The sequence below is a fragment of the Anolis sagrei genome, chromosome 5, assembly GCF_037176765.1.
Source record: "Anolis sagrei isolate rAnoSag1 chromosome 5, rAnoSag1.mat, whole genome shotgun sequence".
Taxonomy (NCBI): domain Eukaryota; kingdom Metazoa; phylum Chordata; class Lepidosauria; order Squamata; family Dactyloidae; genus Anolis; species Anolis sagrei.
In genome coordinates this window covers 105002529-105025659 of record NC_090025.1, presented here as the reverse complement: position 1 = coordinate 105025659, position 23131 = coordinate 105002529, and the positions used below count along the sequence as shown (strand labels likewise).

Here is a 23131-nt window from a genome sequence, read left to right as displayed (position 1 = left end):
ACTCACTTCACTCAGTCTAAATCAAAGCAAGTATCTGATTAATTCCAGAGTGAATCTAATAATATAAAAACTATACTATTGAGCTGGAAAAAATGGCTAACATGTGCAGGATGGAAGTGTTTTCTCAATTACTTGGGTATAGGATCCACTCTTGACAACCAGGATGAGAAGTCTGCAAAACTGAGATGACAGTTAAGCCCTATCACACCTTTCTTTGCCTGTCTGGTTAATATGAATGCCAAGTGGCAAACAAGTGACTCTCTTCAATCAATATTTTGCCTTTTCTTATATAGTAAAACTTTGACTTAAGAATTTATTTCCATGACTGAGCTCTTAACTCAAAATGCTCCTATCTCCGTGAATTTTCCCATTGAAATGCTATTAATCTGTTCTGTCCCCTCGACTCCCCCCCCCCATTTTGTTATGTGTTTTTAAATAAGAAAATGTACTTTATAAATAATAAATCTATATAAATAAAAACGTAATGTTCGTTTGTGGGATTAACAGCAATCAAAAACCACTGGACGAATTGACACCAAATTTGGACAGCATACACCTAACAACTCAATGTATGTCCTTCACTCAATTTTTTTTATTTTGTCATTTGGGAATTGTAGTTGCTGGGATTTATAATTCACTTACATTAATTCTGAACTCCACCAATGATGGAATTGAACCAAACGTGGCATACAGGACTCCCACGACTAACAGAAAACACTTGAAGGGTTTGGTGGGCACTGACCTTGAGTTTGGGAGCTGTAGTTCACCTACATCCAGAGAGGTCTGTGGATTCAAACAATTATGGATCTGGACCAAACTTGGCACGAATACTCCATATGACCAAATATGAACACAGATGGAATTTGGGGGAAATAGACCTTGACATTTGGGAAATGTAGTTACTGGGATTTATAGTTCACCTACAATCAACGAGCATTCTGAACCCCACGATGACAGAATTGGGGCAAACTTCCCACACAGAACCCCCATACTTAAGGCCATCCAGTCCAACTCCCTTCACCAGGGCAAGAAAGCGTAATCAAATCCCTCCTGAGCCATCCAGCCATAGATATAAATAGATATATATGATTCACACAAAGAGATATAGTATCATAGATTTGAAAGAAACCCCTAAAGAAGTACAATTATATGTTGCATGTTCCAGGGTGGGCAAACCAGACAATCTCCACATCAACACTGACAAAGAAACAAGATATACTGTTTACTCACAAGCACCAACACATTACATATATTAGAAACCAACACTTTCTCGTTATTTTATTTTCCAAATCACCAGACTGGGCCACAGCAACGCGTGACGGGGACTGCTAGTAATGTATAAATGCACAAGCTCTTCTTATGGGTACAATGGGAGACAACCTTCTGCTCTGTGGCTCCCTGACTTTGGAACTCTTTACCTGGAGAGATCAGGAAAGCCCTTTCACTAGAAACATTCAAAAGAACCTTCAAACATAGCTCTTCCACTGCACCTTTGGTGAGTAGGTGCACACCATGACATTTTGCACCCCTCAACGTTTTTTGTTACTGGAGCTCACGACCCCCAAATGGGAAGTTTAACCTCACAACTGTGTGTCATGAATTCTCCATAAATATGCTGCTCCTATTTTATCTCATTACAGTCTTTTATCTTAATCTTTACATGTGGCCCACCCATTGTTATTGTGATGGTGTTTATTAGAATTTTATTTTATGACTGCCTTTTTTAATGCAATTTTGATGTTGTTGTTGTTTGTTGTTTGTGCTTTGATTTTATTGCTGTAATATGTTTTCCGGGCTTGGCCCCATGTAAGCCGCTCCGAGTCCCCACTGGGGAGATGATGGCGGGGTATAAATAAAGATTATTATTGTTATTATTATTATTATTACATTCTGGGATATAGGGTTGTGTGGAAGAGCCCTCAGATAACCCACTTCAAAGCAAATATGAGATTTTCTGCCTTCATATTTTGGGATACAGGGCTGTGTGGAAGAGCCCTCAGATAACCCAGTTCAAAGCAGATATTGTGGGATTTCCTGGCTCGATATTCCGGGATATAGGGCTGTGTGGAAGGTCCCAAGAAGTGTCAAGCTAAGGCCTCCTCAGCCTGCAGCCCTCCAACTCCCAGAATCCCTCGCCAGCTTATTCAATGGCCAAGAATTCAGGCGTGTGAGGCCCAAAGCGGAGGAGGAGGCCTGCCTCTCAGCTGAGGAGAAGAGGGAGGCGGCCTGCCGGTCTTCCCGCCCCGCAAGGATGGAGCCTGGGCGTCCCGCCGCTTCCACGCCAGCCGGGGATCCCTCAGGGAGAAAGAGCCGCCTGGTCCCGGAAGAGGAAGGCGGCAGAAGAAGAAGAAGAAGCAGGAGCCGTGCAGGAGGAGCTTCCTCAGGAGCCGGCGCTCTCTCCGACAGAAAGGTGGTGCTGGGCGGGAAGCCGGCCTCCTCCCGCCTCTAAGGGGAGCCGCAGCGCCTGCACCCCGCTTCCCGTCCTGTGGCTGCCTCCTCCCGCGGAATGCTGGGAATTGGAGTCCACGAAGGTCCACGGCTCTCTGGCTGAGGGCTCTCGAGGCGCGTCGCACAAACTACAAGTCCCAGCATTCTGCAGCCGCAGGAGGGAAAGCGGGATGCAGGCGCCGCTCTTGTAATAAGTCAGGTAAAGTCCTTCCTCAGCCAACAGGGGAAGGAGAAGGTGTGGCTTGGAGTGGTATCCTTTTTTGGGGGTGGGGGTGGCGGCTGTGTGCTTTAAAATGCATTTATTATGTGCCAACTGTATTACAACCTAACACAGACAGTACTCTTTCGTCGCTTTGGTACTGTTCCATTATCCAAACTGAGACCAAAAGGGGGCGCTAGACAGAGAAGGACAGTCCATGTTATTTGGGGGGGGGGGGGAGAGTTGAAGGAGGAAAACCACTTTCCCCATTTTAGCTGGTTATATACCCTTCCCAACTTTCCATATAATAAACAATGATTGTTTCCATGATGGTGACATGGGTGGGGGGAATAACAGGAAAACTGGGGGAAATTGTTTTACTCCACTCCGTAAAATGGACTATCCTCTAATATATGTAATTTCTTTCTGCTTGTGGGTAAACAGTATTTCTTGCTGTTTCTTTGTCAGTGCTGATGTGGAGAGTGTCTGGTTTGCCCACCCTGGAACATGCAACATATCATCACCCTTCTTTAAGGGTCTCTTTCAAATCTATGATATTATACCTGTGTGTGTGTGAATCATATCTATCTATCTATCTATCTATCTATCTATGATTCACACACACACAGGTATAATATCATAGATTTGAAAGAGACCCTTAAAGAAGGGTGATGATATGTTGCATGTTCCAGGGTGGGCAAACCAGACACTCTCCACATCAGCACTGACAAAGAAACAGCAAGAAATACTGTTTACCCACAAGCAGAAAGAAATTACATATATTAGAGGATAGTCCATTTTACGGAGTGGAGTAAAACAATTTCCCCCTGTTTTCCTGTCTATCTATCTATCTATCTATATCTATGGCTGTATGGCTCTTTGTCAGGAGGACTTTGATTACGTTTTCTTGCCCTGATGAAGGGAGTTGGATTGAATGGCCTTAAGTATTTTCTGTTGGTCATGGCGGTTCTGTGTGGGACGTTTGCCCCGATTCTGTCGATCGTGGGGTTCAGAATACTCTTTGATTGTAGGAGAACTGTGAATCCCACTGACTACAGCTCCTAAATGTCAAGGTCTATTTTCCCCAAACTCCATCTGTGTTCATATTTGCATGTATTGAGTACTTGTGCCAAGTTTGGTCCATATCCATCATTGTTTGAGTCCACTGTGCTCTCTGGATATAGGTGAACTACAACTCCCAAACTCAAGGTCAATGCCCACCAAACCCTTCCAATATTTTCTGTTGGTCATGGGAGTTCTGTGTGTCAAGTTTGGTTCAATTCCATCGTTGATGGAGTTCAGAATGCTCCTTCATTGTAGGTGAACTATAAATCCAAGCAACTACAACTCTCAAATGACAAAACCATAATTTTTCAGTGATGATCACTCCTTGTGTTGTGAGACGTTTTGTTGCCAAATTTGGTGTGATTTCGTTCATTGGTTCTTTTGTTTTTAAGGTACTTATTATGCACAGAGCATTTTTATATATATAGATATATATATACTTTATTTATTTATATCTGGCCTTGGTATTGTTTCATTATCTGGGCAGAGGCCACAAGGGGGTGCTAGGCATCGGAATTGACTTTAGATCCGAACCACCAGCGCCCCCGCTGGTGGTTCAGATCTAAAGTCAATTCCACTTTTCATAGAAAAAAAGTTCAAAACTTTGCGAAACTTCCGAGACTTCCAAATCCTTCGTTAAAATGGTTTCAAAATGTCATTTCCTGTTTCATTGGGTGGTCTTTACTTTGAAAGTAGTTGTTTTACTCCAGAAAGGGGAGGGGAGCAAAGGGATGAAATCCATCCACTCTGATTAAAACCACTTCTCTCACTTATGAAGCGGGAGGGAAAGGAAAGGAAAGGAAAGGAAGGGAATCCATCCACACTGGTTAAAACCACTTCTCTCCCGGGAGGGAAAGGAAAGAAAGGGAATCCATCCACACTGGTTTAGCACGCTTCTCTGGCTTGAACCGAGGCCAGGGAACAGAAGCAGGGGAAAAGCTGAATCATTTCCGACTCACTTACTGATTTGTAAGAGAAATGGTGGAAAAAGCTTCAGAAGGGCAAAGAGACTTCTGATTTCCTTAAAAATTTCGAAATCGCTTCAAAAAGGAAATATTTCCGAATTTATTCCGAATCACGAAGATTCCTACCGAACCTAACCATGCCATCCATATAGATAGATAGATGGTTCCCGAATTATGAACAAGATAGGGTATTGTTCCATTATCCAGGCATAGGCCACTAGGGGGTGCTAGAGAGAAGGATAGTCCATTTTATGGGGGTCGAGGGTGGGTTGAAGGAGGAAAACCAAGAAAACATTTCCCCCTTTTCCTGTTATTCCCCCATGTCCCAGTCATATAAGCAACCCTCGTTTATGATATGGGAAGTGGGGAGAGAAAATAACCAGCAAAAATTGGGAAATCTTTCTTCTTTCTACTCTCCCCCCCCCCCCCCGTAAAATTGACGATCCTCTTTCTAGTGCCCCTTTATGGCCTCTGCCCGAATAATAGAACAGTACAGTATTGACTTTATTTAATTTATGTCCCCAAGTTATAAACAAGATAGGATTTGTAGGTTTATTCTGAAGTTGAATTTGTATGTAAATCAGAACAGGTTCATTTTTAGGTGTATCTCTTTTTACCTTGCCTGTTGTAGGCAGGCACACTCAGTGGCAATAGGATCATTTTGACAAAAATCTCATCCTTTCCTGACTTAAGCTGCATTGTTTACTGTGTTTTTCCAGCCCTTCTTCACCACGCTCTGTGGCTGATGCTGCTAAACAGCTTACAATTAGAGGATAAGGAAAGAAGGAAGCAGGAAAGAAGGAAGCTAGGCAGGAAAAAAAGACTTTGTAAACAGAATCTCCATTGCCAGAGGCTTTCTTAACTAGCGTGTGACTGTATTCTATTTCTTGTTTTTCTCCAGTTCTCCAAGGGCTGGTACCATTTGCACATATTGATATTTTATTCCAGTTGTCTCCAGGAAACTGACTGCAGACCCAACTAGTACTGTTGCACAGACCACAACTTAGAGTAGCATTTAACTATACTATATATTACAGATCATGATGATGATGATGATGATGATGATGATGATGATGATAAACAACCTAGGGGTGTGAATAAAAGTTTAGTAGAGGTCATGAATATTTTGAGCAAATTTTGGGGAACAGTACTACAGTGTGGGCTCAGGTCTGCCCCAAGAATGATAATAAGTGCAAGTTTATCTCTAGAATCTCAAGATATTCAGGAGCCTATTCCATAATATACAATTCTCTATTAAATTTAATATGCCAATTTAAATTTATGCAAATTAAACAAATCATAAAATGAGTGTTTCTTAAATGAAAATAGTCAGTTGATTTGTATTCTCTGCCACATCATCTCTAAGTAGTTCCTCTTTAACTGTAGTTGACATGAAGAAAAGCCCTTCCCCTATTGACCTCTCTCTCTCTCTCTCTGTCTGCCTGTCACTCTATTCTCTCCTTTTATCCCTTTATTATTATTATTAACTTTATTTGTACCCCGCTAGCATCTCCCAAAGGACTCGATGCGGCTTACACGGGCCGAAGCCTCAAATACAATACAATAGAAAACATAACACAACAATAAACAAAGCAAATCAAAACAATTAAGCAAAATAACCACAATGACGATACATCAAGACACTATTAAAACTGGTTCGGCCAGCGCAGTGGGGTACAGGGTTAAAAATGCTGAGATGGCAGGAGGAACGTAAGATTAAAAGTGCGGTGTGCAGCAACAATAGTTGTGCTAAAGTGCATCTAGGACTTGGGATGGGGATTCCTAATCTGCGAAGGCACATCGGAACAGCCAAGTTTTTAGGTTCCTTCTGAAAACTGCTAGAGTAGGGGCCTGACGAAGCTCTTTTGGAAGGGCATTCCAAAGTCGGGGGGCCGCCACAGAGAAGGCCCTGTCCCGTGTCCCCACCAAGCGCGCTTGCGACGTAGGTGGGATCTCGAGCAGGGCCTCCCCAGATGACCGGAGTGAGCGTGTGGGTTCATAGATGGAGATGCGGTCACGCAGGTAGGGTGGTCCCAAACCGTTCAGGGCTTTGTAGGCGAGCACCTGCACCTTGAATTGGGCTCGGAAAATAAATGGCAGCCAGTGGAGCTCCTTGAACAGGAGGGTTGACCTCTCCTGATAATGAGCTCCAGTTAGCATCCTAGCTGCTGCCCGCTGGACCAATTGAAGTTTCCGAGCCGTCTTCAAGGGCAGCCCCACGTAGAGCGCATTGCAGTAATCCATTCTAGAGGTGACCAAGGCGTGGACCACCCCGGCCAGATCAGCCTTCACGAGGTACGGTCGCAGTTGGCGCACAAGTCTCAATTGTGCAAAGGCCCTCCCGGATACCGCCGACACCTGAGCCTCAAGTGTGAGCGAAGAATCCAGGAGGACACCCAAACTGCGGACCTGTGGCTTCAGGGGGAGTGTAACCCCGTCCAACACAGGTAACCACCCTATACCCCGGTCTGGTTTACGATCGACCAGGAGGACCTCTGTCTTGTCGGGATTGATCTTCAGCTTGCTCTTCCTCATCCAGATCGACACAGCGGCCAGGCACTCGTCCAGCACCCGAGAAGCCTCCTTGGAATTAGGTGGAAAGGAGTAGTAGAGTTGCGCGTCATCCGCATAAAGATGGCACCCAACTCCAAAACTCCGGATGACCTCTCCCAGCGGTTTCATGTAGATGTTGAAAAGCATGGGCGACAGAATGGAGCCTTGCGGGACCCCACAGGTCAAAGGCCAGGGGTCCGAGCAGGCGTCTCTCAGCTTCACCATCTGGGTCCGTCCCTCCAGGAAGGACCGGAGCCACGACAGGACCGCGCCCCCAAGGCCCATCCCAGAGAGACGACCCAGAAGGATACCATGATCGATGGTATCAATAGCCGCTGAGATGTCCAGGAGAACCAGCAGGGTCACACTCCCCCTGTCCAGCTCTCTGCGGAGGTCATCCACCAAGGCGACCAAGGCTGTCTCAGTGCCATGACCAGGCCTGAAACCAGACTGTGACTGATCTAGGTAGTTGGTATCGTCTAAGAAGCTCTGGAGCTGCGAGGCGACCACCCGCTCCAGCACCTTACCCAAGAAAGGGAGGTTGGAGACTGGCCTGTAGTTATTCAGCACCGTGGAGTCAAGGGAAGCCTTTTTGAGGAGTGGACGAACCACAGCCTGTTTCAGACCAGATGGAAAAATCCCTTGCTCCAACGATGCATTGATAATCAATACAAACCAGTCAACCAACCCCTCCCTGGCTGATTTAATGAGCCAAGATGGGCATGGGTCTAGAGGTGAGGTGGTCGCCCTCACAGCCCCAAGAACCTCCTCTACGGATTCAGGGAGAACAAGCCTAAAAGAATCCCACAAAATTGGACAAGCAGATGCCTCCGTCACCTCTTCAGGCACTGCGATGGAATTGGAGTCGAGCTCAAGGCGTATCTGAGCGACTTTACCTGCAAAATGGTGTGCGAAATCGCGACACCGAGCTGCTGGGTCATCAGTGAGCTCCTCCACCACAGGTGGGTGGAGGAGTTCCCCCACGACCCGAAACAGCTCCGACGGTCTATTTGCTGCAGACGCTATACGAGTGGTCGTGAATGATTTCCTGGCCACCCGTATAGCCACGGAGTATGCCTTAAGAGAGGCTTTAGCCCGTGCTCGATCAGACACGTCCCGAGATTTCCTCCATTTGCGCTCCAGCCCCCTTCTCGCATGCTTCATCACAGTCAGCTCCCCGGTAAACCAGGGAGATGGCCTGTCACGACGCAATGAGATGGGGCGTTCGGGTGCGATCACATCTAACGCCCTGGACATCTCCCCATTATAGAGAGTCACCAAGGCGTCGATGGAATCGCCAGGCTCCAAGGCAGGAAGAACCCCAAGATTCCTCAGGAATCCATCCGGATCCATCAGTCTCCTAGGGCGGACCATTTTAATCTGTCCTCCACCCCTGCGGAGGTTAAGAGTCGCAGCAAGTCTAAAAAGTGATCAGATAATGATCAGACCATGACACCGGAAGGATGTTTTGATCTTCCACTCTAATCATTTCATTGTCCGCCACGAAAACAAGACTAATACTTCTTTTTCAGAGCACCTAGCAAACTCCTGAGACCTCCAGGTTGTTCTTCTCCTGTGAACAAGGAGAGAGACAAGGTATCTACTGTGAATTAGTTAGTTAACTAGATAGCTGTATGTTCTCTTTTCTATCTCAATATGTAGTTCTTTAAATAAATTTGTTTTAAATAACTTTTAAAGTTTGACTCTGTTCCTGAATTCCTAAAACTCAATTGCGCTACTGCTGGCACTAGAAGCTTCTGATCTACTGAACTGTTACTGCCGTTGTTGCTGCTTTACATTTTTAAATGCTTTTTCCTTTTTGAAATCACCTCCAATGAAGTCTGAGCCCTGCCACATTCACAATAGAGGACTTTTCTACAGCGACACCAGAGGCACTTCGAGTGCCTCTGGTGTCGCTCTAGGAAAGTCCTCTATTGTGAATGTTTTTGGTCAAAGGAAATTTAGTATAATGCCAAGTTTTTAACTTTGTGTTTTTTCTATACAATATAGCTGTATTCTCAGTTTGCTTCTGACACAAATAAATAAATAAACCCCCAATATATCTTTCTCTAGAACACAAAAACATAGAAGATGCTACGGGATCAAAATCAGGAAAACAGGAGGCCTTTGACAGGATCATCGGGTCCTGAAGAAAACTCTAATCGCGTGATCGTCATTGTCTTCGTTGCTCTCCTCATAGACCTCTTGGGTTTCACCCTTATCCTTCCACTCCTTCCTTCAATACTTGATTATTACAGCAAAAATGATGTAAGTAACCCCTGACCTGTACTTATTAAAACTATTCTCACCCCACATGTCAGAGGAGTGTAGCCTTCCAGTAATATACCACTGTGTGCGAAAGCCCACAATTCTTTGAATTTTGTCTTTACAACGGGTGGGCAAAGTGCAACTTTGTTTTATGCTCCCATAGTGTTATCAATGCTCACTAGATTTGTATTTAAAAAAAAAAAAAACAGACATTGTCATTTGCCATCTTTATTTGCCTTCAAAATTGGGCAGCAGCCTGTCCATAGGAACTATAATTAAATCTACTATTTATGGTGTCAGAGTTATTCAATAATATTTATAGTGATAATAACTATTATTTGCTTTGTTTATACCCCGCTTGTCTCCCTGAGGGGACTCAAGGCAGCTAACAAGCACACACTTTGATCAATTTAAACAAAACCCAAAATTAAACAGTACTGTGAGTGTTATGTTAAAAATACAATTAAAATACAATAAATTAAATTAAAATGCATTTAATACGCACAGACAAGTATCCCCCCCCCAGCAAAAAAAAAACAAAAAAACAATCACAACCTCCCCAGCTAAGTGCCCATTATTATTCTTTAATTACTTGGTAAACCTGGGTAGGTTTTTTAAGCAATTAACCCTTCTCTGCTCTATAGACAGTCGCACACGTGTGCTGTGTCTCTCTCAGATGCCTGAAGATATAACTGCCCCTGGAAGGAGCACTGTGGTTACTGTTTCTCAGCCATAGTTCCTCATTTTGAAACTGAAGAAGGGAAGCACATTTCCCCCACTTATTGGCACATTTTCCTTTCTTGGGTTATTGATTTTGCACAGGTGTGATCCGTTAAATGGATTTTAATTGTTGTTCAAAGATCTTCATTTGTCATCTGTGGGAGAGGAATTCGGTTCATAGAGTTGAAAGGGATAATACATTAAAAAAGACCAGGGCCCCTTTTCGCTTGGGACCCCTTCCTGTCTGAGAAATGTTTATGTGACCCATTACTTCTCTTTTTCATTTAATTCTCTGAAGTGGCAGAATACAAGCCTGCTCTGTCTTCTACGTTATATCCCTTCAGATATTTAAAATAGCCATTGTATCATTTCTAAGGGGTGTGTGGTGGTGCACCGGTTTAAACTGCTTGCTGATTGAACTTGTTGACCAAAAGGTCAGTGGATCGAATCCGTGGGATGGGGTGAGCTCCTGTTGTTAGCCCGAGCTTCTGCCAACTTAGCAGTTCAAAAACATCCAAATATGAGTAGATCAATAGGTACCGCCTCGGCAGGAAGCTAATGGCACTCCATGCAGTCATGCCAGCCACATGACCTTGGAGGTGTCTATGGACAATGCCAACTCTTCGGCTTAGAAATGGAGATGAGCACCACCCTCCAGAGTCAGACTCGACTAGACTTAATGTCAAGGGTAACCTTTACCTTTACCTTTATTATTTCTAAGTCTTCTTTTCTCCAAACTAAGCATACCCAGCTTTCTGAGCTGTTCCTCATAGGGTTTGGTTTGCTCAACTTTTACCACCTTGGCTGCATTCCTCTGAACAGATTCAAACTGGCCAAAATCCTTCTTGAATTGTTCTTCCCAGAACTGGAACCATTATGCCAGGTGATGATGTATTTATTTATTTACAGTATTTATATTCCACCCTTCTCACCCTGCAGGGGACTCAGGGCGGATTACAATGTACATATACATGGCAAACATTAAATGCTATAGACACACGACATATATAGACAGTCAGTCAGTCAGGCTATTTAACATTCCAACTTTTTCTGGCCACCAGGGGAGCTGTTGCTTCACCGTCCATCTGCGACACCAATGAAGTACTTCCTCATTCCCTAGAGATTTTAATGGCTTCATAAATTAGTTAAATTAGCCTCCCCACATAAATCGTACCTAAATTTCCTACTTGACAGATGCAACTGTCTTTCGGGCTGCAAAGGTCGACAACAAGCTACACAAATTGATCAGAAGCTCACTCCGACCCGGGCTGGCTTTGTACTCATGACCTTTTGGTCAGTAGTGATCTTAATGCAGCTGACTCCCAGCCAGCTGTGCCACAGTCTCGGTGATCTCTGGCCAAATCAGAATTAACTGGCACAGTTGCTTTCTATGATATTAACACTATTCTCCGGTTGACACTGGCTAGAATTGGATTGTCCTTCTGGGTGACTGCATCACACTGTTGACTCCCTTGACAGTGGTGATGAGGTCTGCAGTACATTTGGCAGAAAAAAGAGAAATGGCAATGCTCAAGTTTGTAGATTCCAGGAGGCTGGAATGTTCATTTTGCTTTTCACACAACTATAAGACTTTTTAAAAAATGTACTAACACAGTTTTTGGATTTTCAGAGTGTAAGAAAAATGCCCTGATCAATGTCAGTTAACACGTCTGCAGTTGCTGGAAAGAATTCTACTAAGGACCCTTCCACACAGCCACATAACCCAGAATATCAAGGCAGAAAATCCCACAATATCTGCTTTGAACTGGGTTATTGGAGTCCACATTGTCATATATTCCAGTTGAAAGCAGATAATGTTGGATTTTATTTAGCTGTGTGGAAGGGACCTAAGATTGATAACCTTGGTCAATGAGTATCTGCACCAGTCTGCTTCCTGGATTTCTAGAATATGACACCTGACATCCCCAGTTTGTCCCCTGAATCGGAAAGATCCTGAACTCCTGTTTAACTGTTAAGGAGAAGTGATTTCTAAGTTTTACTACAATAAATTCCCAGAATTCTTATCTTTTAACAAAATGGTGCAGCAATAAAGTTGGAAGGTCAAACCAATATCTTTTTTTTAAAAACCCAACCAGGATATTCCTTCTCCAGAGAGAAGTCATCCTCTCATTCCTGTTCTTAATTTATATGAAGAAACCTGTTAATTGCTTCCAAAGCAAATTAGTAAAATGTTAGCCAAATTATACTTTAATTGATACATCTGGTAGGAGGGAGAATGATGCCTCAGTTGTTTGTTCGTCATTAAAATGCTGTTGCACATTTTACACTTTGTGTTTGTTATAAGCCACCAGTAGCTTTTCGGAATGTCTTGTGTGAATGTTCTGAGAAATAATAAGACTTGCAGATTTGATTTTGAATATTTTTGTGTGAAAAGTCGTGGGAGGACATGAGAGTACGCCACCCTGGATGGCTCTCCTGAGTTCACCACGTGGTCCCATCTGTGTGAACTCTTTCTCTTCTGCAGAATGGTTTGTACAGGAATTTGCAGCATGGAGTGGACTGGTTCAGCGAAGCAATTGGTGTGCCTCCTGAGAGGAAATACAATGCTGTCTTATTTGGAGGTATGGATTTAATTCCCATATGTGACTGTTTTAAAAACGGTATGATGATGAATGATGTTTTAAAAACGGTCCCAATTGCACTGAGGATTGGATGGACTGATTGAAGGAAGAGATGGCATTATATGTAAGCTCCATGTATATATAATCTGCGACAGATTAAACGAGAGTCAGATATAATTTCTAGAAAACAGGCCTGAATATTTAATACAAGAATGTCAAGAATGAATAATTTTATATACTCCGAAAGGCATAATACGAGGGTTGAATGAAAAGTACTGGCTTGTTCAGTAGACTCTCCTCTACAGTTCCATTTTGGCGGGAAGCCTTAGCATTGAACGGTTGTGTTGTTATAGTGCGAAGTGTGGAACCCTGCGCAGACAGTCGGGCAATGAAACTTAAGCAATGTGCAGTCATTGAATTCTTGACAGCAGATGGTGTCATCCCAAAGGAGATTCATCAGAGAATGCAAGCTGTTTATAGTAATTTTGTTGATGTGAGTACTGTGCATCGTTGGGCGAGTAAGTTTAAAGATGTTGAGGTGACACCTTCTGCTGTCAAGAATTCAATGTTGCTTAAGTCGCATTGACCGACACTTTAGCAACACAACCATTCAATGCTAAGGCTTCCCACCAAAATGAAACTGTAGAGGAGAGTCTACTGAACAAGCCAGTACCTGTCGCATACCAGTACTGCCATCTGTTCAGGAGTTACAAAGGAGGAGGCATTACTTTTTATTCAACCTTCGTATATCCCAGAGGCTTTTGCTCTTAAACGTTTGGTAGTGCTAAGACCAAAGTAGGGCTTATTCAACCTTTTTCATTTGTGTCCCCTTTTCACCCAATACTTTTTTACATGACCCTGGGTATATAGGTATATTAAGTAGATAAACAAATCAAATATTTGCGGGTAATAAATCATAATGAATCTTTGTTTTAAAAGACAAAATAAAATTTGCATACTAATGAAATCAATGTGTTTGTTTATTTTTATATAAAGAATTAAATCTTGGCAGAATATTTTGATACTTCAGGACATATAGCATCTTCAACATTTTTTCAGAATTGATCAGTAATCTGATTTTCTAGTAATCAGTGTTGAGAACAACACTTCACATAAATACATGGTACAAAATGGCAGAAGTATATTTAGGGCCACTTCAGATATTGTTGCAAATTATAATTCCAAGCCAAAATTCATTTAACCTTTTTAAAAGGAATCTCAAGTTTTAAACCTAGGTCCAACTTTTAATGGCAGATTACTGATATTTTTCATTTCAAATGAGTATGCTTTATGAACCCAACTTAGTTTTTAGAGGTCTTGAAAAGGGAGACATTAAGCAAAATCAGCATTTGCAAGGCTTGCTGAACAAGGCAGATTGATTTCCCCCTTTTTATGATGTACAGCTGAAGCATCTGCTGCAGAATTGTTGTTAGCAGATTCATATCAATGTTTAAAACAACCATAGGTGACAAAGTATTTTTGTTCATTGTGCATTCAGAAACCTTTTACTGTTGCCAATTTTTGTGACATCCATATTAATTTATGTGAGCCCACATGGGCTCATGATCCACACATTAAGAAGCTATACTTTAGAATAATAATGTATGCATTTCTTAAATATATACTTGACATTTTAGGAGGGAATGCTTAAATTCTGTACATCGAAATCCTGTAGGATGTGATGTGACCCTTAGGAACATATGGCTGAGATTTTAAGGACTGCTCTTGATTCTTTGTTTTATTTTCAATTTTTCAGGTCTAATTGGATCGGTCTTTTCTATGCTTCAGTTCTTTTTCTCTCCACTCACTGGTGCTGCTTCTGATTGCTTTGGGAGAAGGCCAATCATGCTGTTGACTGTGGTATGTCTGATGGGAACAAAAGGTGTGCAGTGTGTCCTCCAGCAGTTTAGATAGCACTAATCAGGCTGTGTTTGTGTTTATTCTTTATAAACAAACATATATTTCCATATTCTAGCATCTAAAATCTAAGTTTCTCTTGAAGCAGACATTTTGTTCCTATCTTTAAATATGTTACAGGATGACAATTTAACTTAAAATCTTTTGCTTTGGCATTTTCACCATATTTTTTTGAGGGACAGAAGAGAAAAGTAGTCATATCTGGAAATCCAAAAAACAAGACTTACTGTATATACCTGAGTATAAGCCTAGTTTTTCAGCCGTTTTTATAGCCTGAAAAAGTTCCTCTTGGCTTATACTCGGGTCAACGTTATTTAATATTTTACTCTGTTATTATTATTTTTATTACATGTATTATTTTACTCTTATTAGTTTTATTGCATTTATTATTTTACTCAATTATTATTATTACATTATTATTTTACTTTATTATTGTTAATATTACATGTATTATTTGACTCTATTTATTATTGTTATTATTACATTTATTATTTTACTCTTATTATTACTGTTATTATTACATTTCCATTATCTTACTCTATTATTATTATTATTACATTATGTCCAGCACTTTTAAATTTTATTCATTACATTTGGCCTGGCCTTTAGTTTTAAATGCATCATGGTGTTATTGTTTTAATGTTTTACTGTTATTGCTTCAATGTTTATTGTTTTGCTTTATGAGTTTTATTGTTGTATTTGTTATGCTGTTGTTTTATTGAGGGCCTTGGCCTTTGTAAGCCGTACCGAGTCCTTCGGGAGATGTTAGCAGGGTATAAATAAAGTTAATAATAATAATAATAATCTTACTCTCTTTATTCTTATTGGAAGGATACATAAGCACATTTACGTTGAAGAAGGTTAGCATCAGAGTTGGACAGTCTTATCTTAAATTACAGTGTTATGTAAATATTCAAAAACATTTAACCTTCTGATGCCTCAATTAATGTAATTTTATTGGTATCTGTTTTTATTTTGAAACTAACCAGTAGCTGCTGTATTTCCCACCCTAGGCTTATATTAAGTGTCTCAGTTTATATTCGGGTCGGCTTATACTCGAGTATATACGGTATCTCCAGAGAACTTGGTTCAGACAAAACCTTGGGCGATATTCACCATTTTTAGTTTAGTTCTGAAAGTTATTGTACAATGGTTGGGCTATTTAGTTTAAGAAAAACACCCAGTTTCAAGCAAATTGAAACTGAATCCAGATAAGACAGATGTGCTTATTGGGGGGGGGGGGTGTCAACCAGTTCTGAATGGGGTTACACTCCCCTGAAGGACTGTGTTCACAGCTTGGGAGTGCTCTTCGATCCATCACTCCAAATGTCATCCCGGATAAGATGTAATGGTCAGGAGTACTTACTGCCAGCTTTGGCTGATACTCCAGCTGTGCCCCTTCCTAGATTTGGAAGACCTAAAGATGGTGGTACACACGGTGGTAATCTCAAGGTTGATTTCTGCAATGCACTGTATATTGGGTTACCTCTGTACCAGGTTTGTAAACGCCAGTTAGTTTAAACCATGTCAGCCAGATTGGTCAATACTTCTATGAATGAGCATATCACACCTGTGCTAAAATCAGTCTACTCATTGCCAATTAGTTTCTGGGCAAAGTACAAAATATTGGTTATTACCTTTAAAGTCCTGCATGTTTTGGGATCTAGGTTACCTATAACCTACCCCATACACTCTGGTCCTCTGGGGGACATTTCAACCAGCTAATCAGCCTCTCCTAGTCTGTGGAATGGCCTGTTGGAAGACACTGCTATTATACCTCTGATTAATGTCTGTCATCCATATCCAGGACCTGTTTATTACGCTAGCTCAGTTAACACCGGGCAATAATCAACTAAGATACCCCTAACGAACTCTTCTGCTTTCCTGGGAAATTGGTGCTTCTGTTTGATGCTTTGTTTTATGTTGATATAATTTATTTGATAGGTTATGTTTAATTTCAATTTCAGTTGCTAAGTTACAATTTGTTTTTATTTGTTGCGTTGTTAGTTTTCATTATTATCTGTGTATTGGTTGTTGTGTTCAGGCATTGAATGTTTGCCTTTTTTTGATTGAATCCGCGTTGAGTCCCTTTGGGGAGATAGGGTGGGATGTAAATAAAGTTTTTATTTTTCTATTAAGAGATTCCGGGGGGGGGGGGTGGACTGGTAGCGCAGCAAGTTAAATCGCTGAGCTGCTGAACTTGCTAATCGAAAGGTAGGTGGTTCGAATCTGGGGAGCGAGGTGAACTCTCACTGTTAGGCCCAGTTTCTGCCAACCTAGCAGTTCGAAAACATGCAAATGTGAGTAGACCAACATTTATTTATTTGTTTGTTTATTTACTGTATTTGTATACCGCCTTTCTCAGCCCACAGGCGACTCAGGGTGGTTAACAGGGGAAAATTCAATGCTTACAATGTCTTAAATACAATAAAAAACATAACATATAATAAAAACTAAACAAATCAATAAAATATAAATTCATAGTGTCTCCTTGTTAAAAACATTGTCTGGACTCATTGTCAGCTACTCTGAATTTGCAAATGCTTGTTCAAAAAGCCACGTTTTGACTTCTTTCCGGAATCTTAAAAGGGAGGTGGCCGATCTAATATCTATAGGAAGGGCTTTCCACAGCCAAGGGGCCACCACCGAGAAGGCCCTGTCTCTCGTCTCCACCAAACATACTTGTGACAAAGGCAGTAATAGGTACCGTTTCTGCAGGAAGGTAATGGTGCTCCATGCAATCATGCTAGCTACATGACCTTGGAGGTGTCTACGGATAACACCAGCTCTTCGGCTTAGAAAGGGAAATGAGTACCACCCCCCAGAGTCGAACACAACTCAACTTAATGTCAGGGAAAACCTTTACCCAGATTCAACAGCAAAACGAGCTGTCAAAATTTGAAACATAATTAAACATATATCTTCTACCCAGTCAGTTTTGAACTATGAATTTTAAATGTACATTTGATTAATATTGGTGTTTTCATCTTTGTTCTGTGTTTCTTAATGTTTTCATTTTAATAGTCTTCTGTTGTACGGTCGAATGTATTTTAATCATGTTGTACTCCATTTTGAGCCATGAGGAGAGACAGGTAACAAATAATGTTTCTTCTTCTTCCATTTGTAGATTGGTCTGATTGCATCGTATTCTCTGTGGGTCATTTCCAGAAGCTTTGAGTTGTTTCTTTTCTCTAGAGTAATTGGTGGAATAAGCAAAGGGAATGTCAGTCTCTCTACTGCCATAATAGCTGATTTGCAAAATCCAAAAGCTCGAAGCAAAGGCATGGTGAGTGAATGGCATGTCTTTGAGCCTTTGAAGTCATCTGCTGTTTAGCCTTTAATTTGCAGAGTGGAAGTTTATTATTTGCTCTAAGCAAACAATGCAGTTGTGTACTTTCACAAGGATGAGTGGGCTTAGATAAGATGAATTGACATGAACTTGGCCGTTTACCATTATCATCAAATAGCGAGATTGCATCAGTTTTAGCCTGCTCTGGGCCAAAAAACATAGTATTTTCTAGCCAATAGGAGAATTGGTAATGGATATGAGAGGAAATTTTGATCCTTAATGAGTATGATAAATAATTCCCATGTGTCTGTTATAGTGTTCTTGTTATACTTATTATTATGCGAACATGATTGTATAGATAAGTTGCTTTCTTTTTTGGTTACTTGGGCCCCTTCCACACAGCTGAATAAAATCCCACATTATCTGCTTTGAATTGGAATATATGGCAGTGTGGATTCAGATAACCCAATTCAAAGCAGATATTGTGGGATTTTCTGCTCTGATATTCTGGGTTATATGGCTGTGTGGAAGGGCTCTAAGAAACCCCCAAGCCTCAGTGTTTTCAATAACCTGTGATATTCTGCTGTTTGTGCAGTGTAGTTAGCAAATTGTGTAGTTAGCAAATTACAACTAGCTCTAAGATCATTGATTCACATTTCATTATTTTCCATAACTGACCCAACTTAGCCAGAATTAACATTATCTAAGTAAGTTAGTTATTATTCTTTCTTTTCCCAAAAGATAAAAAGCAAAATTAACAGTGTATGATATATAAGACAAATTTTCCAATATTCAAAGATTCGGGATTTAAAGACTAAAAACTCCAAAAGATTCTAATCAACTTGTCACAATTGGATATATTAAGGAGTGTACTAGATATTATCTTTTATTTTTAATTGAGCATTTACAATCTCATAAATTGCTAGCAGCCCATACTCTGATACAAGGAGCACATTTCATCGCCCAAAGACAGAAAAAGGCACTCTCCTTGTGTAAAGTCTGCACCTGCTGTCTAAAAACATACAGTTCATCAAAATTATTCTTGATCTTCCCAGAAATTGCTGCTGCATAACTGTGAAAGCTATGAAAGTGCAGCTTGCAACATTTTGGCTTTGATATGGTTTGTTGCAGCGAAAATGAATTTGAACTAAAAGCATAAGCGAAAAAAGGGGTTGGAGAGATAGCAATATGTTCTCAAAGGCTTTCATGGCCAGAATCACTGGGTTGCTGTGAGTTTTCTTGGCTGTATGGCCATGTTCCAGAAGCATTCTCTCCTGACATTTCACCCACATCTATGATAGGCATCCTCAGAGGTTCTGAGGTCTGTTGGAAACTAGGTAAGTGAGGTTTATATAACTGTGCAATGTCCAGGGTGGGAGAAAGAACTCTTGTCTGCTTGAGGCAAGTGTAAATGTTGCAATTGGCCATCTTGATTAGCATTTAATGGCCTTGCAGCTTCAAAGCCTGGCTGCTTCCTGTCTGGGGGGAATCCTTTGTTGGGAGTTGTTAGCTGGCCCTGATTGTTTCCTGTCTTGAATTCCCCTCTTTTTGAGTGTTGTTCTTTTCTTTACTGCCCTTATTTTAGATTATTTTAATACTGGTAACCAGATTTTGTTCATTTTCTTGGTTTTCTCCTTTCTGTTGAAATTGTCCACATGTGTGTGGATTTCAATGGCTTCTCTGTGTAGTCTGACACGGTGGTTGTTAGAGTGGTCCAGCATTTCTGTGTTCTCACATAACATGCTGCGTCCAGGTTGGTTCACTGGGTGCTCTACTATGGCTGACTTCTCTGGTTAAGTTAGTCTGCAGTTCCTTTCATGTTTCTTGATTCGTGTTTGGGCAATGCTGTGTTTGGTGGTCCCTATGTAGGCTTGTCCACAGCTGCATGGTTTACGGTAGACTCCTGCAGAAGTGAGAGGATCCCTCTTGTCCTTTGCTGAACATAGCATTTGTTGGATTTTCTTAGTGGGTCTATAAATAGTTTGTAGATTGTGTTTCTTCATCAGCTTTCCTATTTGGTTAGTGGTTACCTTGATGTATACATCAAGCTGATGAAGAAATGCTTCTGGAACTTGTCCATACAGCCCAGAAAACTCACAGCAATCCAGAGATAGCAATGCCTTGATTAGCAAGTGCTCATTTACTCAGATGTGTGTCTGTATGTCTCTTCAAACTTGCAATAACTACATTTGAAAGGGATGGACTGAATTTCCCAAAATTTGGCACCTTTAAGTGATAAGGGGAGTTAGAAACATATTTGATTATTTAAAATTAAAAATAAATATTGGTACTATTACAGTTAATTTGTGCAGCATAATCTCTCCAATAATTAAGGTAGAAAAATAAAAGGGGTGCAGGATAAGTGACAACCATTGATATGTGGAGTATTGGTAGCAGAGAGGAAAAGGAGAGAGAGAGAGACAATAAAACATTCAATCTAACATCTTACAGCACGCCAGTAATACCCATCAGTGGCTATGCTGGCTAAGGTTGATAGGAGTTGCAATCCAGTAAAATTTGTTGGGTCACATATTCATCATCTGACCTGAAACATTTTGAAATACATTTCAGTTGTGATTAGCGTGTACCCTGCATTGAAGCCAACACGACATTAAGCTTGATCAACAAAACCAAATTTATAATGATAGCTAGCCTTGCATCAAGTAATTCATTGGAGATTTAGTGCATCAGGAAATGTGTTTAGAATTCAAGAGATGACTAGACATGTTAATAAATATTATGCTATGTTTTCCTAGGCAATGATTGGTGTGGCTTTCTCCTTGGGTTTTACCTTTGGTCCAACTCTTGGAGCATATCTTGCTATGGAGAAAGAGAAAGGAGAGCTCTTCTATGTTAAGGCTGCAACCTTTGCTGTCATGTTTGCAGTTACTGAATTGGCTTTCATCTTCATGCTGTTGCCAGAGACGCTGTCAAAAGAGCAACGGGTAACATTTTCTGAAAACATTTATAATGCAATTGCCTGGAAATAAGAGACAATGTCCACTTCCTCCTTCAGTTCTTCAACCTTTGTTCTTCCGGGTGTTTTGGACTTTGACTCCTAGAATTCATGAGCATTGGACAAGCTGGCCAGGGCTTCTGGGAGTTGGAGTCCAAAATACCTGGAAGGCCATGCATTTTGATTAGAAACTGAACAAAGAAACATCCAAGGATGCCCCACTACTTCCCTAAATCCTACTCCACTTTCTCTGCCAAAGAGCTTTGTTCGTAAACTTCCTCCTTGATTGAATCACCGGCATTTTTCTGGCATTTCCTTATGGGTGTCTTAAATACCTCCACACTTAAGCGGTACCTATTTATCTACTCACATTGCTGTTTTCAAAACGGCTAGGAAGGCAGAAGCTGGACTAAAGGCCAGGTCCTCACTCTGGCTTCGAACTGTCAACCTTTTGCAGCTGGCTGTTAACCTGCTGTGCTAAAGCCTGGCCCAATGCTATGGATGTGATGCAGCCAGGGATATGGGATCTTACTGTTCAGGAACATCCAGAACCAAAGTGAGAATGAAACTGATAGAACGAAGCCAAAAAGCTTTGAAACCATCCCTCCAGAAACTCTTTTTTGCCACATAATCTGTGAAACAGAGGCAGTGTTTATTTGGGGTTTAGAATGAAAAGACCCTTGCTCAAAATGTGCTGAAAGCATACATTATCCTATGACTCTTGGCATGTGTGTAGCATGAACTTGTACAAATCTTTGGGCATGACATCTGTCCAGTCTTTAGAGCAACTATGAATTGAAGGGATTTTGTAAATCCACTAGTTAGTTATGGTTCAACCATGGGGAAACAAGAATCACTGATAACCTGACTGCCTTCCTATGTGGGCTGGAATAGCTGAGCAGTTTGACTACAATAGATGCATGGATGACCCTAACAATTAATGAACAGCTGTTTGAGTTCAAAGGTTGATGCTTATTCTGGCAGTTTGCAGGAAAATATGGCAGAAGGATGTGATGACGTAGCAATGCTTAGATGTCACAGCCTCTGAAGGGAGATACATACCAACATAGGCAGAATTTTACACCATGAGAAGCCCAGTTTAGTTATTAAATAAGCCATACATTGTGATAGGCAGAGGAAGAGAGAACCAGCAGAGAATATTTCCTATATGGACAAAAAATATCCCAGAAGTGACTCCATGACTTAAAAAAAATAAACATCCAAAACTAAACCTGAGGATTGGAGTGATAATAAGTTTTTTTGGGTAAGCAAGTGGGAGAAAGATTCCTTCAGCTCTGGGGTGTTTTTCTTCTCTTCCAGGTGTCCTCCGTGATGTCTGGTTTTCAGTCAGCTGCTCACTTGATTAGTCCTTTGGCCTTGTTTCAGTTTTCTGCAGTAAACCAAAGAATGGAACCACATTCCAGACAGAGCAAGTCTTTAATTTTTCTTTTTGTTTGAAATTGCTTGACTGTTTCAGGGCCCTTCCAGAGAAGCCTTATATCCAGGATCTGATCCCAGGTTTTCTGCTTTAAAGTGGATTATATGAGTCCGCACTGCCAGATAAACAGAAAACCTAGGATCAAATCCTGGGATATAGGACCTGTCTGGAAGGGCCCTTAGAATCCTGTTTTATTTTGTGGTACCTTTTTTTAATTACTTTTCTATACAGTGGAAGATAGCCTGTATTTTACTCTTATTTAGAGTGAGATAATCAGTTTTTTTGGTATTTTAATGTATTTTTAGTATTTTAATATCTTAGTGTAATACGGAATGTGATGTTTTTAAATGATTGTTTGTATACTATTGTTGGAAACCAGCCTGAGTCCCTCTATGGAGGTGAGAAGGTGAGAAGAAGAATACAAAAGTTCTAAATAAATAAATAAATAATTTCTCCAATTTTTAAGGCACATGTTTTCAGAATAATAATATTTTATATGCTTTATGCCATAGTTTGTTCTCTTACCTAAGCATTAACAGTAAAAAAGCAAGGGGTCTCATCTAGTGCAAGTGTTTTGTCAATATGTCCTTAATCGATTTTTGGTAACTAAAAAATAGTAGAAAGAGTGGGAAAATGTGGAAAATTTAATATACCTTCTGCAAAATCCATGAAAATTTGTTTATGAAGTAGAGTAATTTTTCAGAATTAAATTAAAAAAACGAGGCTCTTTA

At 40.9% G+C, this 23131-nt stretch overlaps 1 protein-coding gene across 4 annotated transcripts in view; it reads left to right on the top strand.

The window, feature by feature from the left end:
* Window positions 1-2187: 2187 nt before the first annotated feature.
* Window positions 2188-23131, top strand: part of MFSD10 (major facilitator superfamily domain containing 10) — a 46460-nt gene continuing 25516 nt past the window's right edge. The window contains exons 1-7 of one of the 4 annotated variants that reach the window (XM_067468948.1): window positions 2188-2410; window positions 9304-9498; window positions 12704-12800; window positions 14557-14660; window positions 17845-18003; window positions 20763-20951; window positions 22283-22391. In XM_067468948.1, the coding sequence (XP_067325049.1) occupies window positions 9322-9498; window positions 12704-12800; window positions 14557-14660; window positions 17845-18003; window positions 20763-20951; window positions 22283-22391 (835 nt within the window). In that variant the 5' untranslated portion in view covers window positions 2188-2410; window positions 9304-9321. The other 3 variants (XM_060778024.2, XM_067468949.1, XM_067468950.1) reach the window with 3 other exon arrangements.